At 42.8% G+C, this 18,859-nt stretch overlaps 1 protein-coding gene across 7 annotated transcripts in view; it reads left to right on the top strand.

Moving 5' to 3' along the window:
- Positions 1-18,859, top strand: part of LOC112216188 (lysine-specific demethylase 5B-B) — a 38,932-nt gene that overhangs the window by 8,262 nt on the left and 11,811 nt on the right. For all 7 annotated transcript variants that reach the window (XM_024376003.2, XM_024376002.2, XM_024376000.2 and 4 more), the window contains one exon: positions 2,220-2,401. In XM_024376003.2, coding sequence (XP_024231771.1) covers positions 2,220-2,401 — 182 coding nt within the window. The remainder of the gene's footprint in view (positions 1-2,219; positions 2,402-18,859) is intronic.

The raw sequence follows: 18,859 nt of genomic DNA, 5'->3' as shown, positions 1-18,859 counted from the left end.
GGGATGCTTTGCTGTAGGAGGGACTGGTGCACTTCACAAAATATATAGCACCATGAGGGAGGAAAATGTGGAAATACTGAAGCAAATTCAAGACATCAGTCAGGAAGTTAAAGCTTGGTCGCAAATGGTTCTTCCAAATGGACAATTACCCCCAAGCATACTTCCAAAGTTGTGGCAAAATGGCTTAAGGACAACAAAGTCAAGGTATTGGAGTGGGCATCACAAAGCCCTGACCTCAATCCAATAGAGAATTTGTGGGCAGAACTGAAAAAGCATGTGTGAGCAAGGAGGCCTAGAAACCTGACTCAGTTTCACCAGCTCTGTCAGGAGGAATGGGCCAAAATTCACCCAACTTATTGTGGGAAGCTTGTGGAAGGCTACCTGAAATCTTTGACCCAAGTTAAACAATTTAAAGGCAATGCTACCAAATACCAATTGAGTGTATGTAAACTTCTGACCCACTGGGAATGTGATGTAAGAAATTAAAGTTGAAATAAATCATTCTCTCTACTATTATTCTGACATTTCACATTCTTAAAAATAAAGTGGTGATCCTAACTGACCTAAGACAGGTTATTTTGACTAGGATTAAATGTCAGGAATTGTGAAACTGAGTTTAAATGTATTTGACTAAGGTGTGTAAACTTCCGACTTCAAATGTATATCAAAACACATTTGACTTTTCTCTTTTTAAGCCAGTCTCAAAAAGAAGACATTCTTAGAGGAAAATGTCATTTTTTAAATGTTTTAAAATTTATTTCACCTTTATTTAACCAGGTAGGCAAGTTGAGAACAAGTTCTCATTTACAATTGCGACCTGGCCAAGATAAAGCAAAGCAGTTCGACACATACAACGACACAGAGTTACACATGGAGTAAAACAAACATACAGTCAATAATACAGTATAAACAAGTCTATATACGATGTGAGCAAATGAGGTGAGATAAGGGAGGTAAGGGCAAAAAAAAAGGCCATGGTGGCAAAGTAAATACAATATAGCAAGTAAAACACTGGAATGGTAGATTTGCAGTGGAAGAAATGTGCAAAGTAGAAATAAAAATAATGGGGTGCAAAGGAGCTAAATAAATTAAATACAGTAGGGAAAGAGGTAGTTGTTTGGGCTAAATCATAGGTGGGCTATGTACAGCTGCAGTAATCTGTGAGCTGCTCTGACAGTTGGTGCTTAAAGCTAGTGAGGGAGATAAGTGTTTCCAGTTTCAGAGATTTTTGTAGTTCGTTCCAGTCATTGGCAGCAGAGAACTGGAAGGAGAGGCGGCCAAAGAAAGAATTGGTTTTGGGGGTGACTAGAGAGATATACCTGCGGGAGCGTGTGCTACAGGTGGGAGATGCTATGGTGACCAGCGAGCTGAGATAAGGGGGACTTTACCTAGCAGGGTCTTGTAGATGACATGGAGCCAGTGGGTTTGGCGACGAGTATGAAGCGAGGGCCAGCCAACGAGAGCGTACAGGTCGCAATGGTGGGTAGTATATGGGGCTTTGGTGACAAAACGGATTGCACTGTGATAGACTGCATCCAATTTGTTGAGTAGGGTATTGGAGGCTATTTTGTAAATGACATCGCCAAAGTCGAGGATTGGTAGGATGGTCAGTTTTACAAGGGTATGTTTGGCAGCATGAGTGAAGGATGCTTTGTTGCGAAATAGGAAGCCAATTCTAGATTTAACTTTGGATTGGAGATGTTTGATATGGGTCTGGAAGGAGAGTTTACAGTCTAACCAGACACCTAAGTATTTGTATTTGTCCACGTATTCCAAGTCAGAGCCGTCCAGAGTAGTGATGTTGGACAGGCGGGCAGGTGCAGGTAGCGATCGGTTGAAGAGCATGCATTTAGTTTTACTTGTATTTAAGAGCAATTGGAGGCCACAGAAGGAGAGTTGTATGGCATTGAAGCTTGCCTGGAGGGTTGTTAACACAGTGTCCAAAGAAGGGCCAGAAGTATACAGAATTGCTTTATATTTATATATACATTGCTTTATATTTGTATTTTCCAGAACACAATATATCGATATTAATAGGCAGAGGAATCAGACCTAAACAGTAGAACACTGTTTTGATGTATGAATTTACAGGAATATCAAACACTAATGGGACATTGTTCACTCCAATTAAGGAGAACTGTCTGTAAATGCATACATCAATACGGTCTCTCTGGGGTCTCCACTTATAACATGGTTGTTCATTTGTATTGTTCCCCAAGGGGGTGAAGCATTGCGAGCAGGCGGAATACAATCTCCTGCAGGATGACGAGCGGCAGTGTGCCAAGTGCAGGACCACATGTTACCTGTCTGCCATCACCTGCCCCTGCAGCCCTGGCCGGCTGGTCTGTCTCCACCACATCCAGGACCTTTGCTCCTGCCCCCTCACCAACTACACACTGAAGTGAGTCATGTCCACCGATATACTGTCTATGCCATCTACAGATGTCAGATCTTTACTTGATCACTCTTTTGTTACTGATTTTTTTCCTGCTGCATTGGGAAATTCAAATGAGCCTCGTGTTTGGCAAAAAAATAGCAGTTCTTGTTCTCTCCATGCGGGGGCAGTCAAGTCATTGGGATCAGGGCTCGCCGTCTTAAAATGTCCTTTCTTGCTCCCTTAAATGCTATAGGCCTAAGTACTATTACTGCAACATTGAAATCTGCAAACATTTATCTGAAATGCAGCCATACACATCAACAACTGTCATTTTATATAGCTTAATAACATAAGATAGATATTGGTCTCCACTATTACATACACTAGACACTTGTATTTTAAGATTACGAATGAAATTGAGTTAAATTCCAGCCCATTCATACAAAGTATCGGATAAATTGCCACAAATTAGCAATGATAAACGGGGAAATATTTTATTTCCATTGTCAAATAGATCACCCGTAGTCTGTTCTAAAGCATGTTGCCTGCCTTCCAGCCTTTAGGACGACTAGCATTGTTAGGGCGGAGACATGAGCATCTCGTCATTATTTACAGATCTGACACTGGCATCTTAGGGAGAGGTAATGATGTGATCAATAATGGTTGCAATTGAGATCAGCTGTGTGGGTGAATTTAGCACAGATGTCTTGTTAAACCATCAGTTGGCGATAATTTAGTGACATCAGTTGGTTGCACTAGGCCCCTTGTTATTTGATATTTCAATAGGTTACATTTTGTAGGCAACATTTAGCCTACCATTAAGTCACATAATGAAAGGTGAGAGAACCGATAATCTACTGTTTGTTTCCCTGGCTAAATTGATGCGCTGATTTGGGCCATCAGTTGACAGATGTAGGCCTACTGTAGAATGATAGACTTTCCTCCAGTGTTGATGCTCGCCCATGTTTTATAGTTAGGCTATGTATAATTTTCAGAGGTGGGTAGAGTACTGAAAATCTGTGCTTAAGTAAAAGTACTGTTACTTAGATTGTAATTTACTCAAGTAAATTTAGCCACCTTAAACTACTCAAGTAAGAGTAAAAAAAGTATCCGGTCTGAGCTACTTTAGTACTAGTTACAAATTGAGTTTGGTAAAAAAAAATGTACAGCTTATGGTAAATTGTGACTGCAAAAAAAAAAGGACAACATGGTGCAATTTGATTTGACATTAATTTATTATTAAAGCCTGCCAGCACCATCTTGCAGAAATCCACCCAGGACAGGTATGTCAATGAAGACTGACAAACAAAGTCCGTAGGCTATGAAGTTTCAATTACGGTCATTCAATGTTGAACTAATATCTATCAATGTGTACAATTTCTTAGAGGTATATGGTACGAGACATTGGAATACTTTTACATTTTCAATTGCATTAATGAAAATGTACAGAATTTCACTATCATGTCAATTATATGTGATGGTGAATGCATACTAAAAAGATTTACACCAAGTGGGATGTTTCATTTTTCACTCAGAATGAACAGGTAAGTCAAACAACAATCAATATTGCAATGTCATTATCAATCATATTACTAGTATGAATCAAATCAAATGTATTTATTTATATAGCCCTTCATACATCAGCTGATATCTCAAAGTGCTGTACAGAAACCCAGCCTAAAACCCCAAACAGCAAGCAATGCAGGTGTAGAAGCACGGGGGCTAGGAAAAACTCCCTAGAAAGGCCAAAGCCTGGTTCCTCTAGGTTTCTTCCTAGGTTATGTGGGGTGGCCAGTCCTCTTCTGGCTGTGCCGGGTGGAGATTATAACAGAACATGGCCAAGATGTTCAAATGTTCATAAATGACCAGCATGGTCGAATAATAAATCATCACAGGCAGAACAGTTGAAACTGTAGCAGCAGCACAGCCAGGTGGACTGGAGACAGCAAGGAGTCATCATGCCAGGTAGTCCTGAGGCATGGTCCTAGGGCTCAGGTCCTCAGAGAAAGAGAGAATTAGAGAGAGCATAATTAAATTCACACGAGACACCGGAGAGGACAGGAGAAGTACTCCAGACATAACAAACTGACCCTAGCCCATTGACACAAACTACTGCAGCATAAATACTGGAGGCTGAGAAAGGAGGGGTCAGGGTCCCAGACCTGTGGCCCCATCTGATGATACCCCCAGACAGGGCCAAACAGGAAGGATATAACCCCCACCCACTTTGCCAAAGCACAGCCCCCACACCACAAGAAGGATATCTTCAACCACCAACTTACCATCCTGAGACAAGGCCGAGTATAGCCCACAAAGATCTGACACGGCACAACCCAAGGGGGGGCGCCAACCCAGATGCAAATCAGACATATTTCACCATGGAATTAAATTGATGTTAAAAGTTCATTTTTGGGCATTTTAGCTAACCCTTTTTCAAATCTTAATCTACTCTTTTTAACCTGCTACATTTATTCTCCTAACCTGCTACAAAAAGTCAATTTTGGACAAGCTGTGTCCCTTCCAGACAACCGGAGTTACACTCCACCCTCCTCTTCAGAACCTCTCCTTTCCACATTGAAGGGGATTTTATTTCCTTGGCTTGCCCATTCTCCGCCCCATCAGTTGGGCTGCTACAAGCTGTAAATAGAAATGCATTTTTCTAGTAAATGGTACAAAGCTTACAGAGATGATACACTGAGGTGCTTATAGACCTTGTCATAAAAACAATGACATTTATAGACACACACACAGTGGGAGAGCAAAATGTGTGGGAGGATGTTGCTGTGGACTGACCCGTTGATCTAGGTAACGTTAGCTAGCGGCAACCGAATGTGAAAGTTAGTAAACTATTGCCACACACATCTGATTCATCTGTTCACTCTTTATGCCAATGACAAGGTGGCTAGTTAGCCACCAAGAAGACATCATAAATGTACCATATTACGTATTGGATCACTAAAAAATGCACATTTTACATTACCATGTAGTTTACCAATTAAATGGTCTGACAGAGATGTGGACATACTCAGTATACAAATCCCAAAAGAAAGAAATTATCTCACTCCATTACATTTTTATAGAAAGTTAGCAAAAATAGATAAGATCTTGCTACCATGGAAAGGAAAATACCTGTCTATTTGTGGGGGAAAAAATCACCCTGATTTAACTCCTTAGTTATATCACAGTTTACCTATTTGCTTATGGTTTTGCCTACACCTAGTGACCTGCTTTTTAAATTATATGAACAAAAAAATATTCAATTTTATTTGGAACGGCAAACCAGAAAATTAAAAGGGCCTATTTATATAATGAATATGAATTCGGTGAGCAGAAATTATTAAATATTAAAGCATTAGACCTCTCACTAAAGGCATCAGTCATACAAAAGTTATACACTGCTCAAAAAAATAGAGGGAACACTAAAATAACACATCCTAGATCTGAATGAATGAAATATTCTTATTAAATACTTTTCTTTACATAGTTGAATGTGCTGACAACAAAATCACACAAATTATCAATGGAAATCAAATTTATCAACCCATGGAGGTCTGGATTTGGAGTCACACTCAAAATTAAAGTGGAAAACCACACTACAGGCTGATGTAATGTCCTTAAAACAAGTCAAAATGAGGCTCAGTAGTGTGTGTGGCCTCCACGTGCCTGTATGACCTCCCTACAACGCCTGGGCATGCTCCTGATGAGGTGGCGGATGGTCTACTGAGGGATCTCCTCCCAGACCTGGACTAAAGCATCCGCCAACTCCTGGACAGTCTATGGTGCAACGTGGCGTTGGTGGATCAAATCAAATCAAATTTTATTTGTCACATACACATGGTTAGCAGATGTTAATGCGAGTGTAGCGAAATGCTTGTGCTTCTAGTTCCGACAATGCAGTAATAAAAAGCAAGTAATCTAACTAACAATTCCAAAAAAAAAAAAAACTACTGTCTTATACACAGTGTAAGGGGATAAAGAATATGTACATAAGGATATATGAATGAGTGATGGTACAGAGCAGCATAGGCAAGATACAGTAGATGATATCGAGTACAGTATATACATATGAGATAAGTATGTAAACCAAGTGGCATAGTTAAAGTGGCTAGTGATACATGTATTACATAAGGATGCAGTCGATGATATAGAGTACAGTATCAACGTATGCATATGAGATGAACAATGTAGGGTAAGTAACATTATATAAGGTAGCATTGTTTAAAGTGGCTAGTGATATATTTACATCATTTCCCATCAATTCCCATGATTAAAGTGGCTGGAGTAGAGTCAGTGTCATTGACAGTGTGTTGGCAGTAGCCACTCAATGTTAGTGGTGGCTGTTTAACAGTCTGATGGCCTTGAGATAGAAGCTGTTTTTCAGTCTCTCGGTCCCAGCTTTGATGCACCTGTACTGACCTCGCCTTCTGGATGACAGCGGGGTGAACAGGCAGTGGCTCGGGTGGTTGATGTCCTTGATGATCTTTATGGCCTTCCTGTAGCATCGGGTGGTGTAGGTGTCCTGGAGGGCAGGTAGTTTGCCCCCGGTGATGCGTTGTGCAGACCTCACTACTCTCTGGAGAGCCTTACGGTTGAGAGCGGTGCAGTTGCCATACCAGGCGGTGATACAGCCCGCCAGGATGCTCTCGATTGTGCATCTGTAGAAGTTTGTGAGTGCTTTTGGTGACAAGCCGAATTTCTTCAGCCTCCTGAGGTTGAAGAGGCGCTGCTGCGCCTTCCTCACGATGCTGTCTGTGTGAGTGGACCAATTCAGTTTGTCTGTGATGTGTATGCCGAGGAACTTAAAACTTGCTACCCTCTCCACTACTGTTCCATCGATGTGGATGGGGGTGTTCCCTCTGCTGTTTCCTGAAGTCCACAATCATCTCCTTAGTTTTGTTGACGTTGAGTGTGAGGTTATTTTCCTGACACCACACTCCGAGGGCCCTCACCTCCTCCCTGTAGGCCGTCTCGTCGTTGTTGGTAATCAAGCCTACCACTGTTGTGTCGTCCGCAAACTTGATGATTGAGTTGGAGGCGTGCATGGCCACGCAGTCGTGGGTGAACAGGGAGTACAGGAGAGGGCTCAGAACGCACCCTTGTGGGGCCCCAGTGTTGAGGATCAGCGGGGAGGAGATGTTGTTGCCTACCCTCACCACCTGGGGGCGGCCCGTCAGGAAGTCCAGTACCCAGTTGCACAGGGCGGGGTCGAGACCCAGGGTCTCGAGCTTGATGACGAGCTTGGAGGGTACTATGGTGTTGAATGCCGAGCTGTAGTCGATGAACAGCATTCTCACATAGGTATTCCTCTTGTCCAGATGGGTTAGGGCAGTGTGCAGTGTGGTTGAGATTGCATCGTCTGTGGACCTATTTGGGCGGTAAGCAAATTGGAGTGGGTCAAGGGTGTCAGGTAGGGTGGAGGTGATATGGTCCTTGACTAGTCTCTCAAAGCACTTCATGATGACGGATGTGAGTGCTACGGGGCGGTAGTCGTTTAGCTCAGTTACCTTAGCTTTCTTGGGAACAGGAACAATGGTGGCCCTCTTGAAGCATGTGGGAACAGCAGACTGGTATAGGGATTGATTGAATATGTCCGTAAACACACCGGCCAGCTGGTCTGCGCATGCTCTGAGGGCGCGGCTGGGGATGCCGTCTGGGCCTGCAGCCTTGCGAGGGTTAACACGTTTAAATGTCTTACTCACTTCGGCTGCAGTGAAGGAGAGACCGCATGTTTCCGTTGCAGGCCGTGTCAGTGGCACTGTATTGTCCTCAAAGCGGGCAAAAAGTTATTTAGTCTGCCTGGGAGCAAGACATCCTGGTCCGTGACTGGGCTGGGTTTCTTCCTGTAGTCCGTGATTGACTGTAGACCCTGCCACATACCTCTTGTGTCTGAGCCGTTGAATTGAGATTCTACTTTGTCTCTGTACTGGCGCTTAGCTTGTTTGATAGCCTTGCGGAGGGAATAGCTGCACTGTTTGTATTCAGTCATGTTACCAGACACCTTGCCCTGATTAAAAGCAGTGGTTCGTGCCTTCAGTTTCACACGAATGCTGCCATCAATCCACGGTTTCTGGTTAGGGAATGTTTTAATCGTTGCTATGGGAACGACATCTTCAACGCACGTTCTAATGAACTCGCACACCGTATCAGCGTATTCGTCAATGTTGTTGTCTGACGCAATACGAAACATCTCCCAGTCCACGTGATGGAAGCAGTCTTGGAGTGTGGAGTCAGCTTGGTCGGACCAGCGTTGGACAGACCTCAGCGTGGGAGCTTCTTGTTTTAGTTTCTGTCTGTAGGCAGGGATCAACAAAATGGAGTCGTGGTCAGCTTTTCCGAAAGGGGGCGGGGCAGGGCCTTATATGCGTCGCGGAAGTTAGAGTAACAATGATCCAGGGTCTTTCCACCCCTGGTTGCGCAATCGATATGCTGATAAAATTTAGGGAGTCTTGTTTTCAGATTAGCCTTGTTAAAATCCCCAGCTACAATGAATGCAGCCTCCGGATAAATCGTTTCCAGTTTGCAGAGAGTTAGATAAAGTTTGTTCAGAGCCATCGATGTGTCTGCTTGGGGGGGGATATATACGGCTGTGATTATAATCGAAGAGAATTCTCTTGGTAGATAATGCGGTCTACATTTGATTGTGAGGAATTCTAAATCAGGTGAACAGAAGGATTTGAGTTCCTGTATGTTTCTTTCATCACACCATGTCACGTTGGCCATAAGGCATACGCCCCCGCCCGTCTTCTTACCAGAAAGATGTTGGAGCGAGACATGATATCCCAGATGTGCTCAATTGGATTCAGGTCTGGGGAACGGGCGGGCCAGTCCATAGCATCCATACCTTCCTCTTGCAGGAACTGCTGACACACTCCAGTCACATGAGGTCTAGCATTGTCTTGCATTAGGAGGAACCTAGGGCCAACCGCACCAGCATATGGTCTCACAAGGGGTCTGAGGATCTCATCTCGGTACCTAATGGCAGTCAGGCTACCTCTGGCGAGCACATGGAGGGCTGTGTGGCCCCCCAAAGAAATGCCACCCCACACCATGACTGACCCACCACCAAACCGGTCATGCTGGAGGATGTTGCAGGCAGCAGAACGTTCACCACGGCGTCTCCAGACTACGTCACGTGCTCAGTGTGAACCTGCTTTCATCTGTGAAGAGTACAGGGCGCCAGTGGCGAATTTTCCAATCTTGGTGTTCTCTGGCAAATGCCAAACGTCCTGCACGGTGTTGGGCTGTAAGCACAACCCCCACCTGTGGACGTCGGCCCCTCATACCACCCTCATGGAGTCTGTTTCTGACCGTTTAGCAGACACATGCACATTTGTGGCCTGCTGGAGGTCATTTTGCAGGGCTCTGGCAGTGCTCCTCCCGCTCCTCCTTGCACAAAGGTGGAGGTAGCGGTCCTGCTGCTAAGTTGTTGCCCTCCTACGGCCTCCTCCACGTCTCCTGATGTACTGGCCTGTCTCCTGTTAGCGCCTCCATGCTCTGGACACTACGCTGACAAACACAGCAAACCTTCTTGCCACAGCTCGCATTGATGTGCCATCCTGGATGAGCTGCACTACCTGAGCCACTTGTGTGGGTTGTAGACTCCGTCTCATGCTACCACTAGAGTGAAAGCACCGCCAGCATTCAAAAGTGACCAAAATATCAGCCAGGAAGCATAGGAACTGAGAAGTTCCACCTGCAGAACCACTCCTTTATTGGGGGTGTCTTGCTAATTGCCTATAATTTCCACCTGTTGTCTATTCCATTTGCACAACAGCATGTGAAATGTATTGTCAATCAGTGTTGCTTTCTAAGTGGACAGTTTGATTTCACAGAAGTGTGATTGACTTGGAGTTACATTGTGTTTAAGTGCTTCTACACCTGCATTGCTTGCTGTTTGGGGTTTTAGGCTGGGTTTCTGTACAGCACTTTGAGATATCAGCTGATGTACGAAGGGCTATATAAATAAATTTGATTTGAAGTGTTCCCTTTTATTTTTTTGAGCAGTGTACTTAAATCCAAACTGGTTCTCTAGTCAATTGGTATGAATGTCTCATCCTATATTCAGGAAGGGCCTTTTCCCCTTTATTCAGATTACACCTGCTCACTTTCGGTTGTTTGAAAAGGAAATAATCTCCAAAATAGCTTTATTTAAACAAGCCTTAGAAAGTTGGTTGCAATTTCAGTTTAATCCACCTGAAAGGACAGAACAAATAGTACAATAAGTATTGTGATTAAAAAAAACAATTTATATATTTAAAAAAAAAAAAAGGTATAATTTTAGTGAATGATATAAATAGGACTAGTGGAGTTATGTCACATATGCAGCTAACACAGACATATGGAAATGTCAGCTCTACCCAAAATTACAACCAATTAATTGCAGCATTACCACAAAAATGGAAGAGGCAAGTAGAAGGGGGAAAAAGTATGTCGGCCCTGTATTAAAGAACAAATGGTTAAAGAAAAGTGTGATAAATAAAAACATAACAATTTCATTTAAGGACCAAAAAACTGACAGCTGTGCCATATAAATTGCAAAATAGTTTGGAAGAGATTTTCGATGTACCCATTCCATGGCACATGGTTTATGAATTGATATGCAAAACAACGCCGGATTCAAAACTTCAAATTTTTCAATATAAATTACTATACAAAATTCTTGCAACTAATAGAATGTTATATATATATATATGGGGGATTCAATCTTCTCAGCTCTGCAGATTCTGCTGTGAGGAGGCAGAGTCATTAGATCATTTATTTTGGTATTGTCCACATGTAGCTCATTTTTGGTCACCAGTCCAGGAATGGCTGAAGAATTGCAACATTTGCCTAGAACTAACACTACAGATAGCAATACTGGGTGATTTGAAAAGCCATAATCAATAGTATAATAATTATTTTAGCAAAAATGTTTTTTTCATTTACAATCTGTAGAAGCTATGAGAATAGGAAGGTTCAATTATTTTGTGAAGCATCACAGCACAGTTGAAAAATATGGCAAGTAGAAATCCGAAATGGATGATGTTGAGAGACAGATGGGAGGGGTTGAATGGAGCTGAAGGGTGGGACTAATAACAAGAAACAATGTAAAGCATAAGGGATCTGTAAAATGTATATAGGTTTGGAACTTTTGTGAAATAGCATAGTTACAAATAGAAATCAAACTGGATGGACATCAGAAATAGAGGAAGGACTAAGAACAAACAAGAACTATTGTAAAGTAGACTGTCTGTAGAATGTGTATAAAAGATGTATGGATTGAAGGTAGAAGAAGTGTTTATTAGTTTACTTCAATTGGGGGGAATCGGCGGTAGGGTTTGCGTGGAATAATAATAAAGTTATATTCTATAAAAAAGTATATGTGTGTATATATATATATGCATAAATATATTTACCCAAAAAATATGGGGGATTGGAAATGATGCAGACAATTACATTGGAAGCAACATTCTTTCCGCAATATTAAGCTGATCTACCCTCCCTTTTTTTTTTATTAAAAAAAATACATATGGGGAGCTAAAAATAGACTAACTTTTTCTGTCAGATTCTGGGTTAGCCAAAACTAGCTAACTAGTTAGCTACCTAGTTATTTGATTTGCACTTGTCCTCAAAACACAATTTCAACAGCAGAATTAGATCTTAGAAATATACACAGTGTACAAAACATTAAGAACACCTTCCTAATATCTACAATGCGGCCCATGTTGACTCTAATGCTTCCCACAGTTGTGTCAAGTTGGCTGAATGTCATTTGGGTGGTGGACCATTCTACACACGGGAAACTGTTGAGCATTAAAAACCCAGCAGCGTTACAGTTCTTGACACAAAACGGAGTGCCTGGCATCTACTATCATAATCCGTTCAAAGGCAGTTAAATTGTCCTTTTTTTAACCCTTTAGGACCCCAATAGAATTCTAGAATTCTGCTGTAGATTACTGATCATTTATGATGGAAGCTAATTTTCTCACACATTCAAACAAAAAACTAATGACAATTTAACTTAGTTTTAAAGAGCACGACCTCTTCATTAATATGATGCCACATTAATTTAACAAAGCACAAGGCTACCTAAATTCTATCGGCATATTGATTGCACTATTTGGAGGTAATGCACTCGACCACTGCTGCTTTAACTTCCGCGATGCATACAAAGCCCTCCCTTCGGCAAATCCGACCACGACGCAATCTTGCTCCTACCGTCTTATAGGCAGAAACTAAAACAGGATGTACCAGTGATGAGAACCATTCAACGCTGGTCTGACCAATCGGAATCCACGCTTCAAGTTTGTTTTGATCATGCGGACTGGGATGTGTTCCGGTCAGCCTCAGAGAATAACATGGACCTACAGTGGGGCAAAAAAGTATTTAGTCAGCTACCAATTGTGCAAATTCTCCCACTTAAATTACAGGCCTCATCTTTTTATCATAGGTACACTTCAACTATGACAGACAAAATGAGGGGGAAAAAATCCCGACAATCACATTGTAGGATTTTTAATGAATTTATTTGCAAATTATGGTGGAAAATAAGTATTTGGTCAATAACAAAAGTTTCTCAATACTTTGTTATATACCCTTTGTTGGCAATGAGAGGTCAAATGTTTTCTGTAAGTCTTCACAAGTTTTTCCACACACTGTTGCTGGTATTTTGGCCCATTCCTCCATGCAGATCTCTAGAGCAGTGATGTTTTGGGGCTGTTGCTGGGCAACACAGACTTTCAACTCCCTCCAAAGATTTTCTATGGGGTTGAGATCTGGAGACTGGCTGGGCCACTCCAGGACCTTGAAATGCTTCTTACGAAGCCACTCCTTCGTTGCCCGGTCGGTGTGTTTGGGATCATTGTCATGCTAAAAGACCCAGCCACGTTTCATCTTCAATGCTCTTGCTGATGGAAGGAGGTTTTCACTCAAAATCTCACGATACATGGCCCCATTCATTCTTTCCTTTACACGGATCAGTCGTCCTGGTCCCTTTGCAGAAAAACAGCCCCAAAGCATGATGTTTCCACCCACATGCTTCACAGTAGGTATGGTGTTCTTTGGATGCAACTCAGCATTCTTTGTCCTCCAAACACGACGAGTTGAGTTTTTACCAAAAAGTTATATTTTGGTTTCATCTGACCATATGACATTCTCCCAATCTTCTTCTGGATCATCCAAATGCTCTCTAGCAAACTTCAGACGGGCCTGGACATGTACTGGCTTAAGCAGGGGGACACGTCTAGCACTGCAGGATTTGAGTCCCTGGCGGCGTAGTGTGTTACTGATAGTAGGCTTTGTTACTTTGGTCCCAGCTCTCTGCAGGTCATTCACTAGGTCCCCCCGTGTGGTTCTGGGATTTTTGCTCACCGTTCTTGTGATCATTTTGACCCCACGGGGTGAGATCTTGCGTGGAGCCCCAGATCGAGGGAGATCATCAGTGGTCTTGTATGTCTTCCATTTCCTAATAATTGCTCCCACAGTTGATTTCTTCAAACCAAGCTGCTTACCTATTGCAGATTCAGTCTTCCCAGGCTGGTGCGGGTCTACAATTTTGTTTCTGGTGTCCTTTGACAGCTCTTTGGTCTTGGCCATAGTGAAGTTTGGAGTGTGACTGTTTGAGGTTGTGGACAGGTGTCTTTTATACTGATAACATGTTCAAACAGGTGCCATTAATACAGGTAACGAGTGGAGGACAGAGGAGCCTCTTAAAGAAGTTGTTACAGGTCTGTGAGAGCCAGAAATCTTGCTTGTTTGTAGGTGACCAAATACTTATTTTCCACCATAATTTGCAAATAAATTCATTAAAAATCCTACAATGTGATTTTCTGGATTTTTTTTCTCATTTTGCCTGTCATAGTTGAAGTGTACCTATGATGAAAATTATAGGCCATCTTTTTAAGTGGGAGAACTTGCACAATTGGTGGCTGACTAAATACTTTTTTGCCCCACTGTATATGTGGGTAAGTTCCTCCCACAGTTCTGATACAACCAAACCTCTGAGAGACTTACTAGCCAAAGAGAATGACTGGTCATGGGGTCACATGCAACAGGTAGTATTTGACCAAACCAAAGGAGATATGGCCTCACAGAGAGTGCTGGCCCAGTACCGTCCCCACGCTAAGACAAAAGTATCAGCAGATGCATCATCCTTTGGGCTAGGGGCGGTCCTCACACAGATGCAGGACAACATGTATGCTATTGGACGCCACTCCATCTCCCGAAGCTTATCCGACACAGAGCAAAGATATGCTCAAGTGGAGAAGGAGGCGTTGGCTATCACATGGGCATGTGAAAGGCTCAGCCAATACCTTATTGGCCTGCAGTTTACAGCAGAGACTGATCACAAACCACCGTTGGCTCTGTTGGGGACAAAAGCCCTGGACGACTTGCCTCCCAGAGTTCTGTTGCTTCCGCCTCAGATTACTGAGGTTCACCTACAAGATGGTGTATGTGCCAGGGAAGGCACTGATCACAGCAGATGCACTCTCCAGGGCCCCAATTAAACGTCCATTATCCGAGGAGGAGCAATGTCTCGAGGGTGAGGTACAGGTGTCCATTAATGCAATAAGAGACAGTCTACCTGCATCTCAGACCAAACTGCAGCAGATTGCAGAGGAGCAACAACGAGACCACATCTGCCAACAGAGTGCAGCAGTGCAAAAAGGGATGGCCCAGGCAGGAGGAACTGCCTCAACTGCTCAAGCCCTATTGGGTACACCAAAGTGACTTCCACTGTAATGGAGACCTTCTCATGAAAGGACAACGGATAGTTATCCCAGAGACTCTACAACCAGAAATGCTAGACAGAGTGCATGATGGACACATGGGGATAACCAAATGCAGACTGAGGGCTCAACAGTCAGTGTGGTGTCTTGGTCTGAGTACTCAGATTGCCAAACTAGTGGCCCAGTGTGAGGTCTGTACAAAATGTCAACCTTGTCATCCGGAGCCAATGATGGCAACGGAGCTGCCAAAACGGCCATGGCAAAAGGTAGGGGTGGATATGTTCTATTGGAAAAATGACACTTATCTGCTAGTGGTAGATTACTACTCAAGATACATTGAAATGGCAAAGACACCCATAACCACATCAGCTGGTGTTATCAATGGATTAAAGTCAAATTTTTCCAGGCAAGGGGTCGCTGAGGTCCTGGTTACAGATAACGCTCCCCAGTTCTCTGCGAGCTCCTTTTCTGCTTTTGCCGCAGAATATGACTTCATACATGTGACCAGTAGCCCCTACCATTTACAGAGTAATGGTGAGGCAGAGAAAGCTGTGAAAACAGTCAAGGGACTGCTGAAAAAGAACAAGGATCCATACAGGGCTCTGTTAGCTTACAGAGTTACACCACTGCATCATGGGCCGTCGCCTGCCAAGCTCCTGATAGGCAATGGGGAACGCAGCCTCCTGCCCATCTCGCCAGCTCAGCTTAAACCCTGATGGCCTAACAGGAAGGCCTTCGCTGAGAGGGACAAACGTCTGAAACAAACGTAAACTGGAGACTTTAATCGGAGCCACCGTGCTAAGGAGAGGCCAGAGCTGATCGAAGGTCAACGTGTGTGGATTACAAACTCAAAGACACCAGCAATAGTGCTGAGGAAAGCGGATGCCCCACGCTCCATGTGGTGGACACAGGCTCAGAAGAGGTACGAAGGACCAAAACACACCTCAGAGCTCTTCCAGATCTACCAGCCACAAAGACGGAGGCCACAAAAAGAGGGTGAAGGAGAGAGAATGCTCACAGAGCCACAAGCACGCCCAAAAAGGGATGTGAAGCCACTAGAGTGGCTGAAAGACTATGTTACATGAAGAGAAAACATACTGTTGGGGACCATACCCAGCAAAAAGAGACTGTACCTAAGTTAATGTTCATACTGTGTGATTTAATGCTTTCATATGGTTCCAGGATGGGAAGTAACATGTTAGAGAATAATACTGGTTTCCAAATTGCATTTCAGTTATGCTTCAGTGGTTATGCATGTTGAGTTCTTGTTCAAGGGAGAGGGGAAGATGTAGTAGGATGTCCCTTGGGGGTATCCGTACCTATGTAAGGACATGCGAGGATTAGGTTAATAAACAGGCTGGAGCTAGAACCTCGTTGTGGCGCGTCCTTATTTCAGATCATACTACAAATTTGAATCGGGTTTTTAGGGCGGTGCTAAAGTGATCTTGGAATCAAACATTTTCTCGTTGGTACTTGACAAGTATTTATATTAAATTGAGAGAACAGAAAATGATCAAATGTATTGATCTTATTTATTCATTTCCAGGCAGACTGCTGAGTTTAATTTCCTCACGTTTCGCGCTATTGTTCCAGGCAGGCGAGCGAGCTCATTCCACCCACACTGCCACTCAGCCAGGCAGGTACAGAACTGACTGAATAGGCGTCGCCAAACGTCACATCGATAGCTAAAATGCAGAGCAAATGTAGATCCATGCCTGCCTTTTGTGCGTATGGAACATTTCTGGGATATTTTATTTGAGCTCATGAAACATGGGACCAACACTTTACATGTTGCTTTTTATATTTTTGTTCAGTATAGTTTACCCCAAACATTTTTTTACCACTACATCACTGGACCGAATCACACTGTGTAAGGTGCAAAAAATGTGCCAGACTTTGAATCAGACTTTGAATCAGCCCTGAAGGGGGAAAGCGACAACACTGCATCCTGCGCTGGCGCCAGTTGTACATATAATTTTTCTCTCCAGAGCTTGTTTATCTCATTCAATGGGCGCCTGCGATATTCCACTTGATCAAGCGGCAGCCGTGCTCCTGCCATTCTGGTGGCCGTTCACGTTCTGTTTTCATCACACAGCCCACTCGCCCTTCTCCCAACCCGCGACTTTAAAGCTGCCAGTCGGAAGCAATGCGCTTTTTTGTAGCTGTTAAGTAGTATATTCCCAATTTCCCAATAAAAATACAATACAGTCAGTTATTCAGTGGGAATTGTGTAGTAATGTGAATAGAAAATGTGTGTAATACTGATGATGCTGTAAAACTTACCAATCATGTTTGCAGACCTGCCAACATGCACGCATTTTGCGCACGATCTACGCAATTCTCTGTCCATGTACGCAGGTACAAGTTCCGAGTTAAAAGTAGGTAGAAATAAATAGGGCCCGATGTTTTTATTTATTTTTATATTTACATTTTAATAAAAACAAATCCACTGAGTAAATCTAACATCCCGATTCTCGAGTTGCAACACACATACATGTATGGAGTGTGTGTCAACGGACATGGGGATTAATACGCCATTATTCGCCGTAGCTACCCGGTGTCTACCCCTCGTGTTTGTTGTGATGCTGAGTTTGCCGACTGTCAGCAGTACATAAACACATGGACAAATCCCTTTTCGACTCCGTGTGTTGTGGAAAGGTAAATACTAATTATTTTAAGCTAACTTTAGCGAACATGAGATGGGCATTCAGTGGGCTCTAAAGTGGCAGTTGTTGAAATGCAAATACGAAAAATAACTGGTCGCATTTGTGCGAGTGTGATATACATTTAATTTAGCATCCCATTAGTTGTATTTTCCATGTAACCATACGAGGATCAGGCAACCTGTTAGACTGTAACTGTCTTATGATCCACGTCACAAAAAGCATTACAAAAGTAAAATAAAAAATAAATAAAACATATTGGCATTAAATGGAGACGGGAGTTTAGAGGACTGCGCGATGAAGAATGTATGATTGTGCCATTCGTTATACAATACATAGCCTACCCCATATTACAGACGGAAGAAACAACAACATTTTTTAAAAATGATTTCATGTCTTTGGTACATAATTGGTCTAGCCTATACTCAAAAATGCCACTCCATGAGTCAGGGAGAGTACCTATAAGCCTAGCCGATGCTGTTGGTTCATTGATTGTGCACGATGGATGGCTTAGTGATAGTGTTTTCTTCCATAATTAATAGGCTGACATTACCTTTAGCTGAATCATTTTTCTTACTATAACATCATATAAAATAAGGGCATGGGGACTAATATGCATATCTTGTCAGCTAAATGAACAAGCCTACAGCCTGGCTGTGGATATACAGTAGGCCAACTCGTATTCTGTTCTTCTGAAATACATTTTCTTCATATCATAATGTTTCTTTAGACCTTCCTACAATTTATTAATGGATATATTGTGACTGTGTAGGCTGTATTACATGGATTTATTGTGACGGTGTGGGCTGTATTACATGGATTTATTGTGACGTGTGGGCTGTATTACATGGATTTATTGTGACTGTGTGGGCTGTATTACATGGATTTATTGTGACGTGTGGGCTGTATTACATGGATTTATTGTGATGGTGTGGGCTATATTACATGGATGGATTTATTGCGATGGTGTGGGCTGTATTACATGGATTTATTGCGATGGTGTGGGCTGTATTACATGGATTTATTGCGATGCTGTGGGCTGTATTACATGGATTTATTGCGATGGTGTGGGCTGTATTACATGGATTTATTGCGATGGTGTGGGCTGTATT

The sequence above is a fragment of the Oncorhynchus tshawytscha genome, linkage group LG16, assembly GCF_018296145.1.
Source record: "Oncorhynchus tshawytscha isolate Ot180627B linkage group LG16, Otsh_v2.0, whole genome shotgun sequence".
Lineage (NCBI taxonomy): Eukaryota > Metazoa > Chordata > Actinopteri > Salmoniformes > Salmonidae > Oncorhynchus > Oncorhynchus tshawytscha.
Note: the sequence above shows the minus strand (reverse complement) of the source record. Positions and strands in the feature narration are given on the sequence as shown.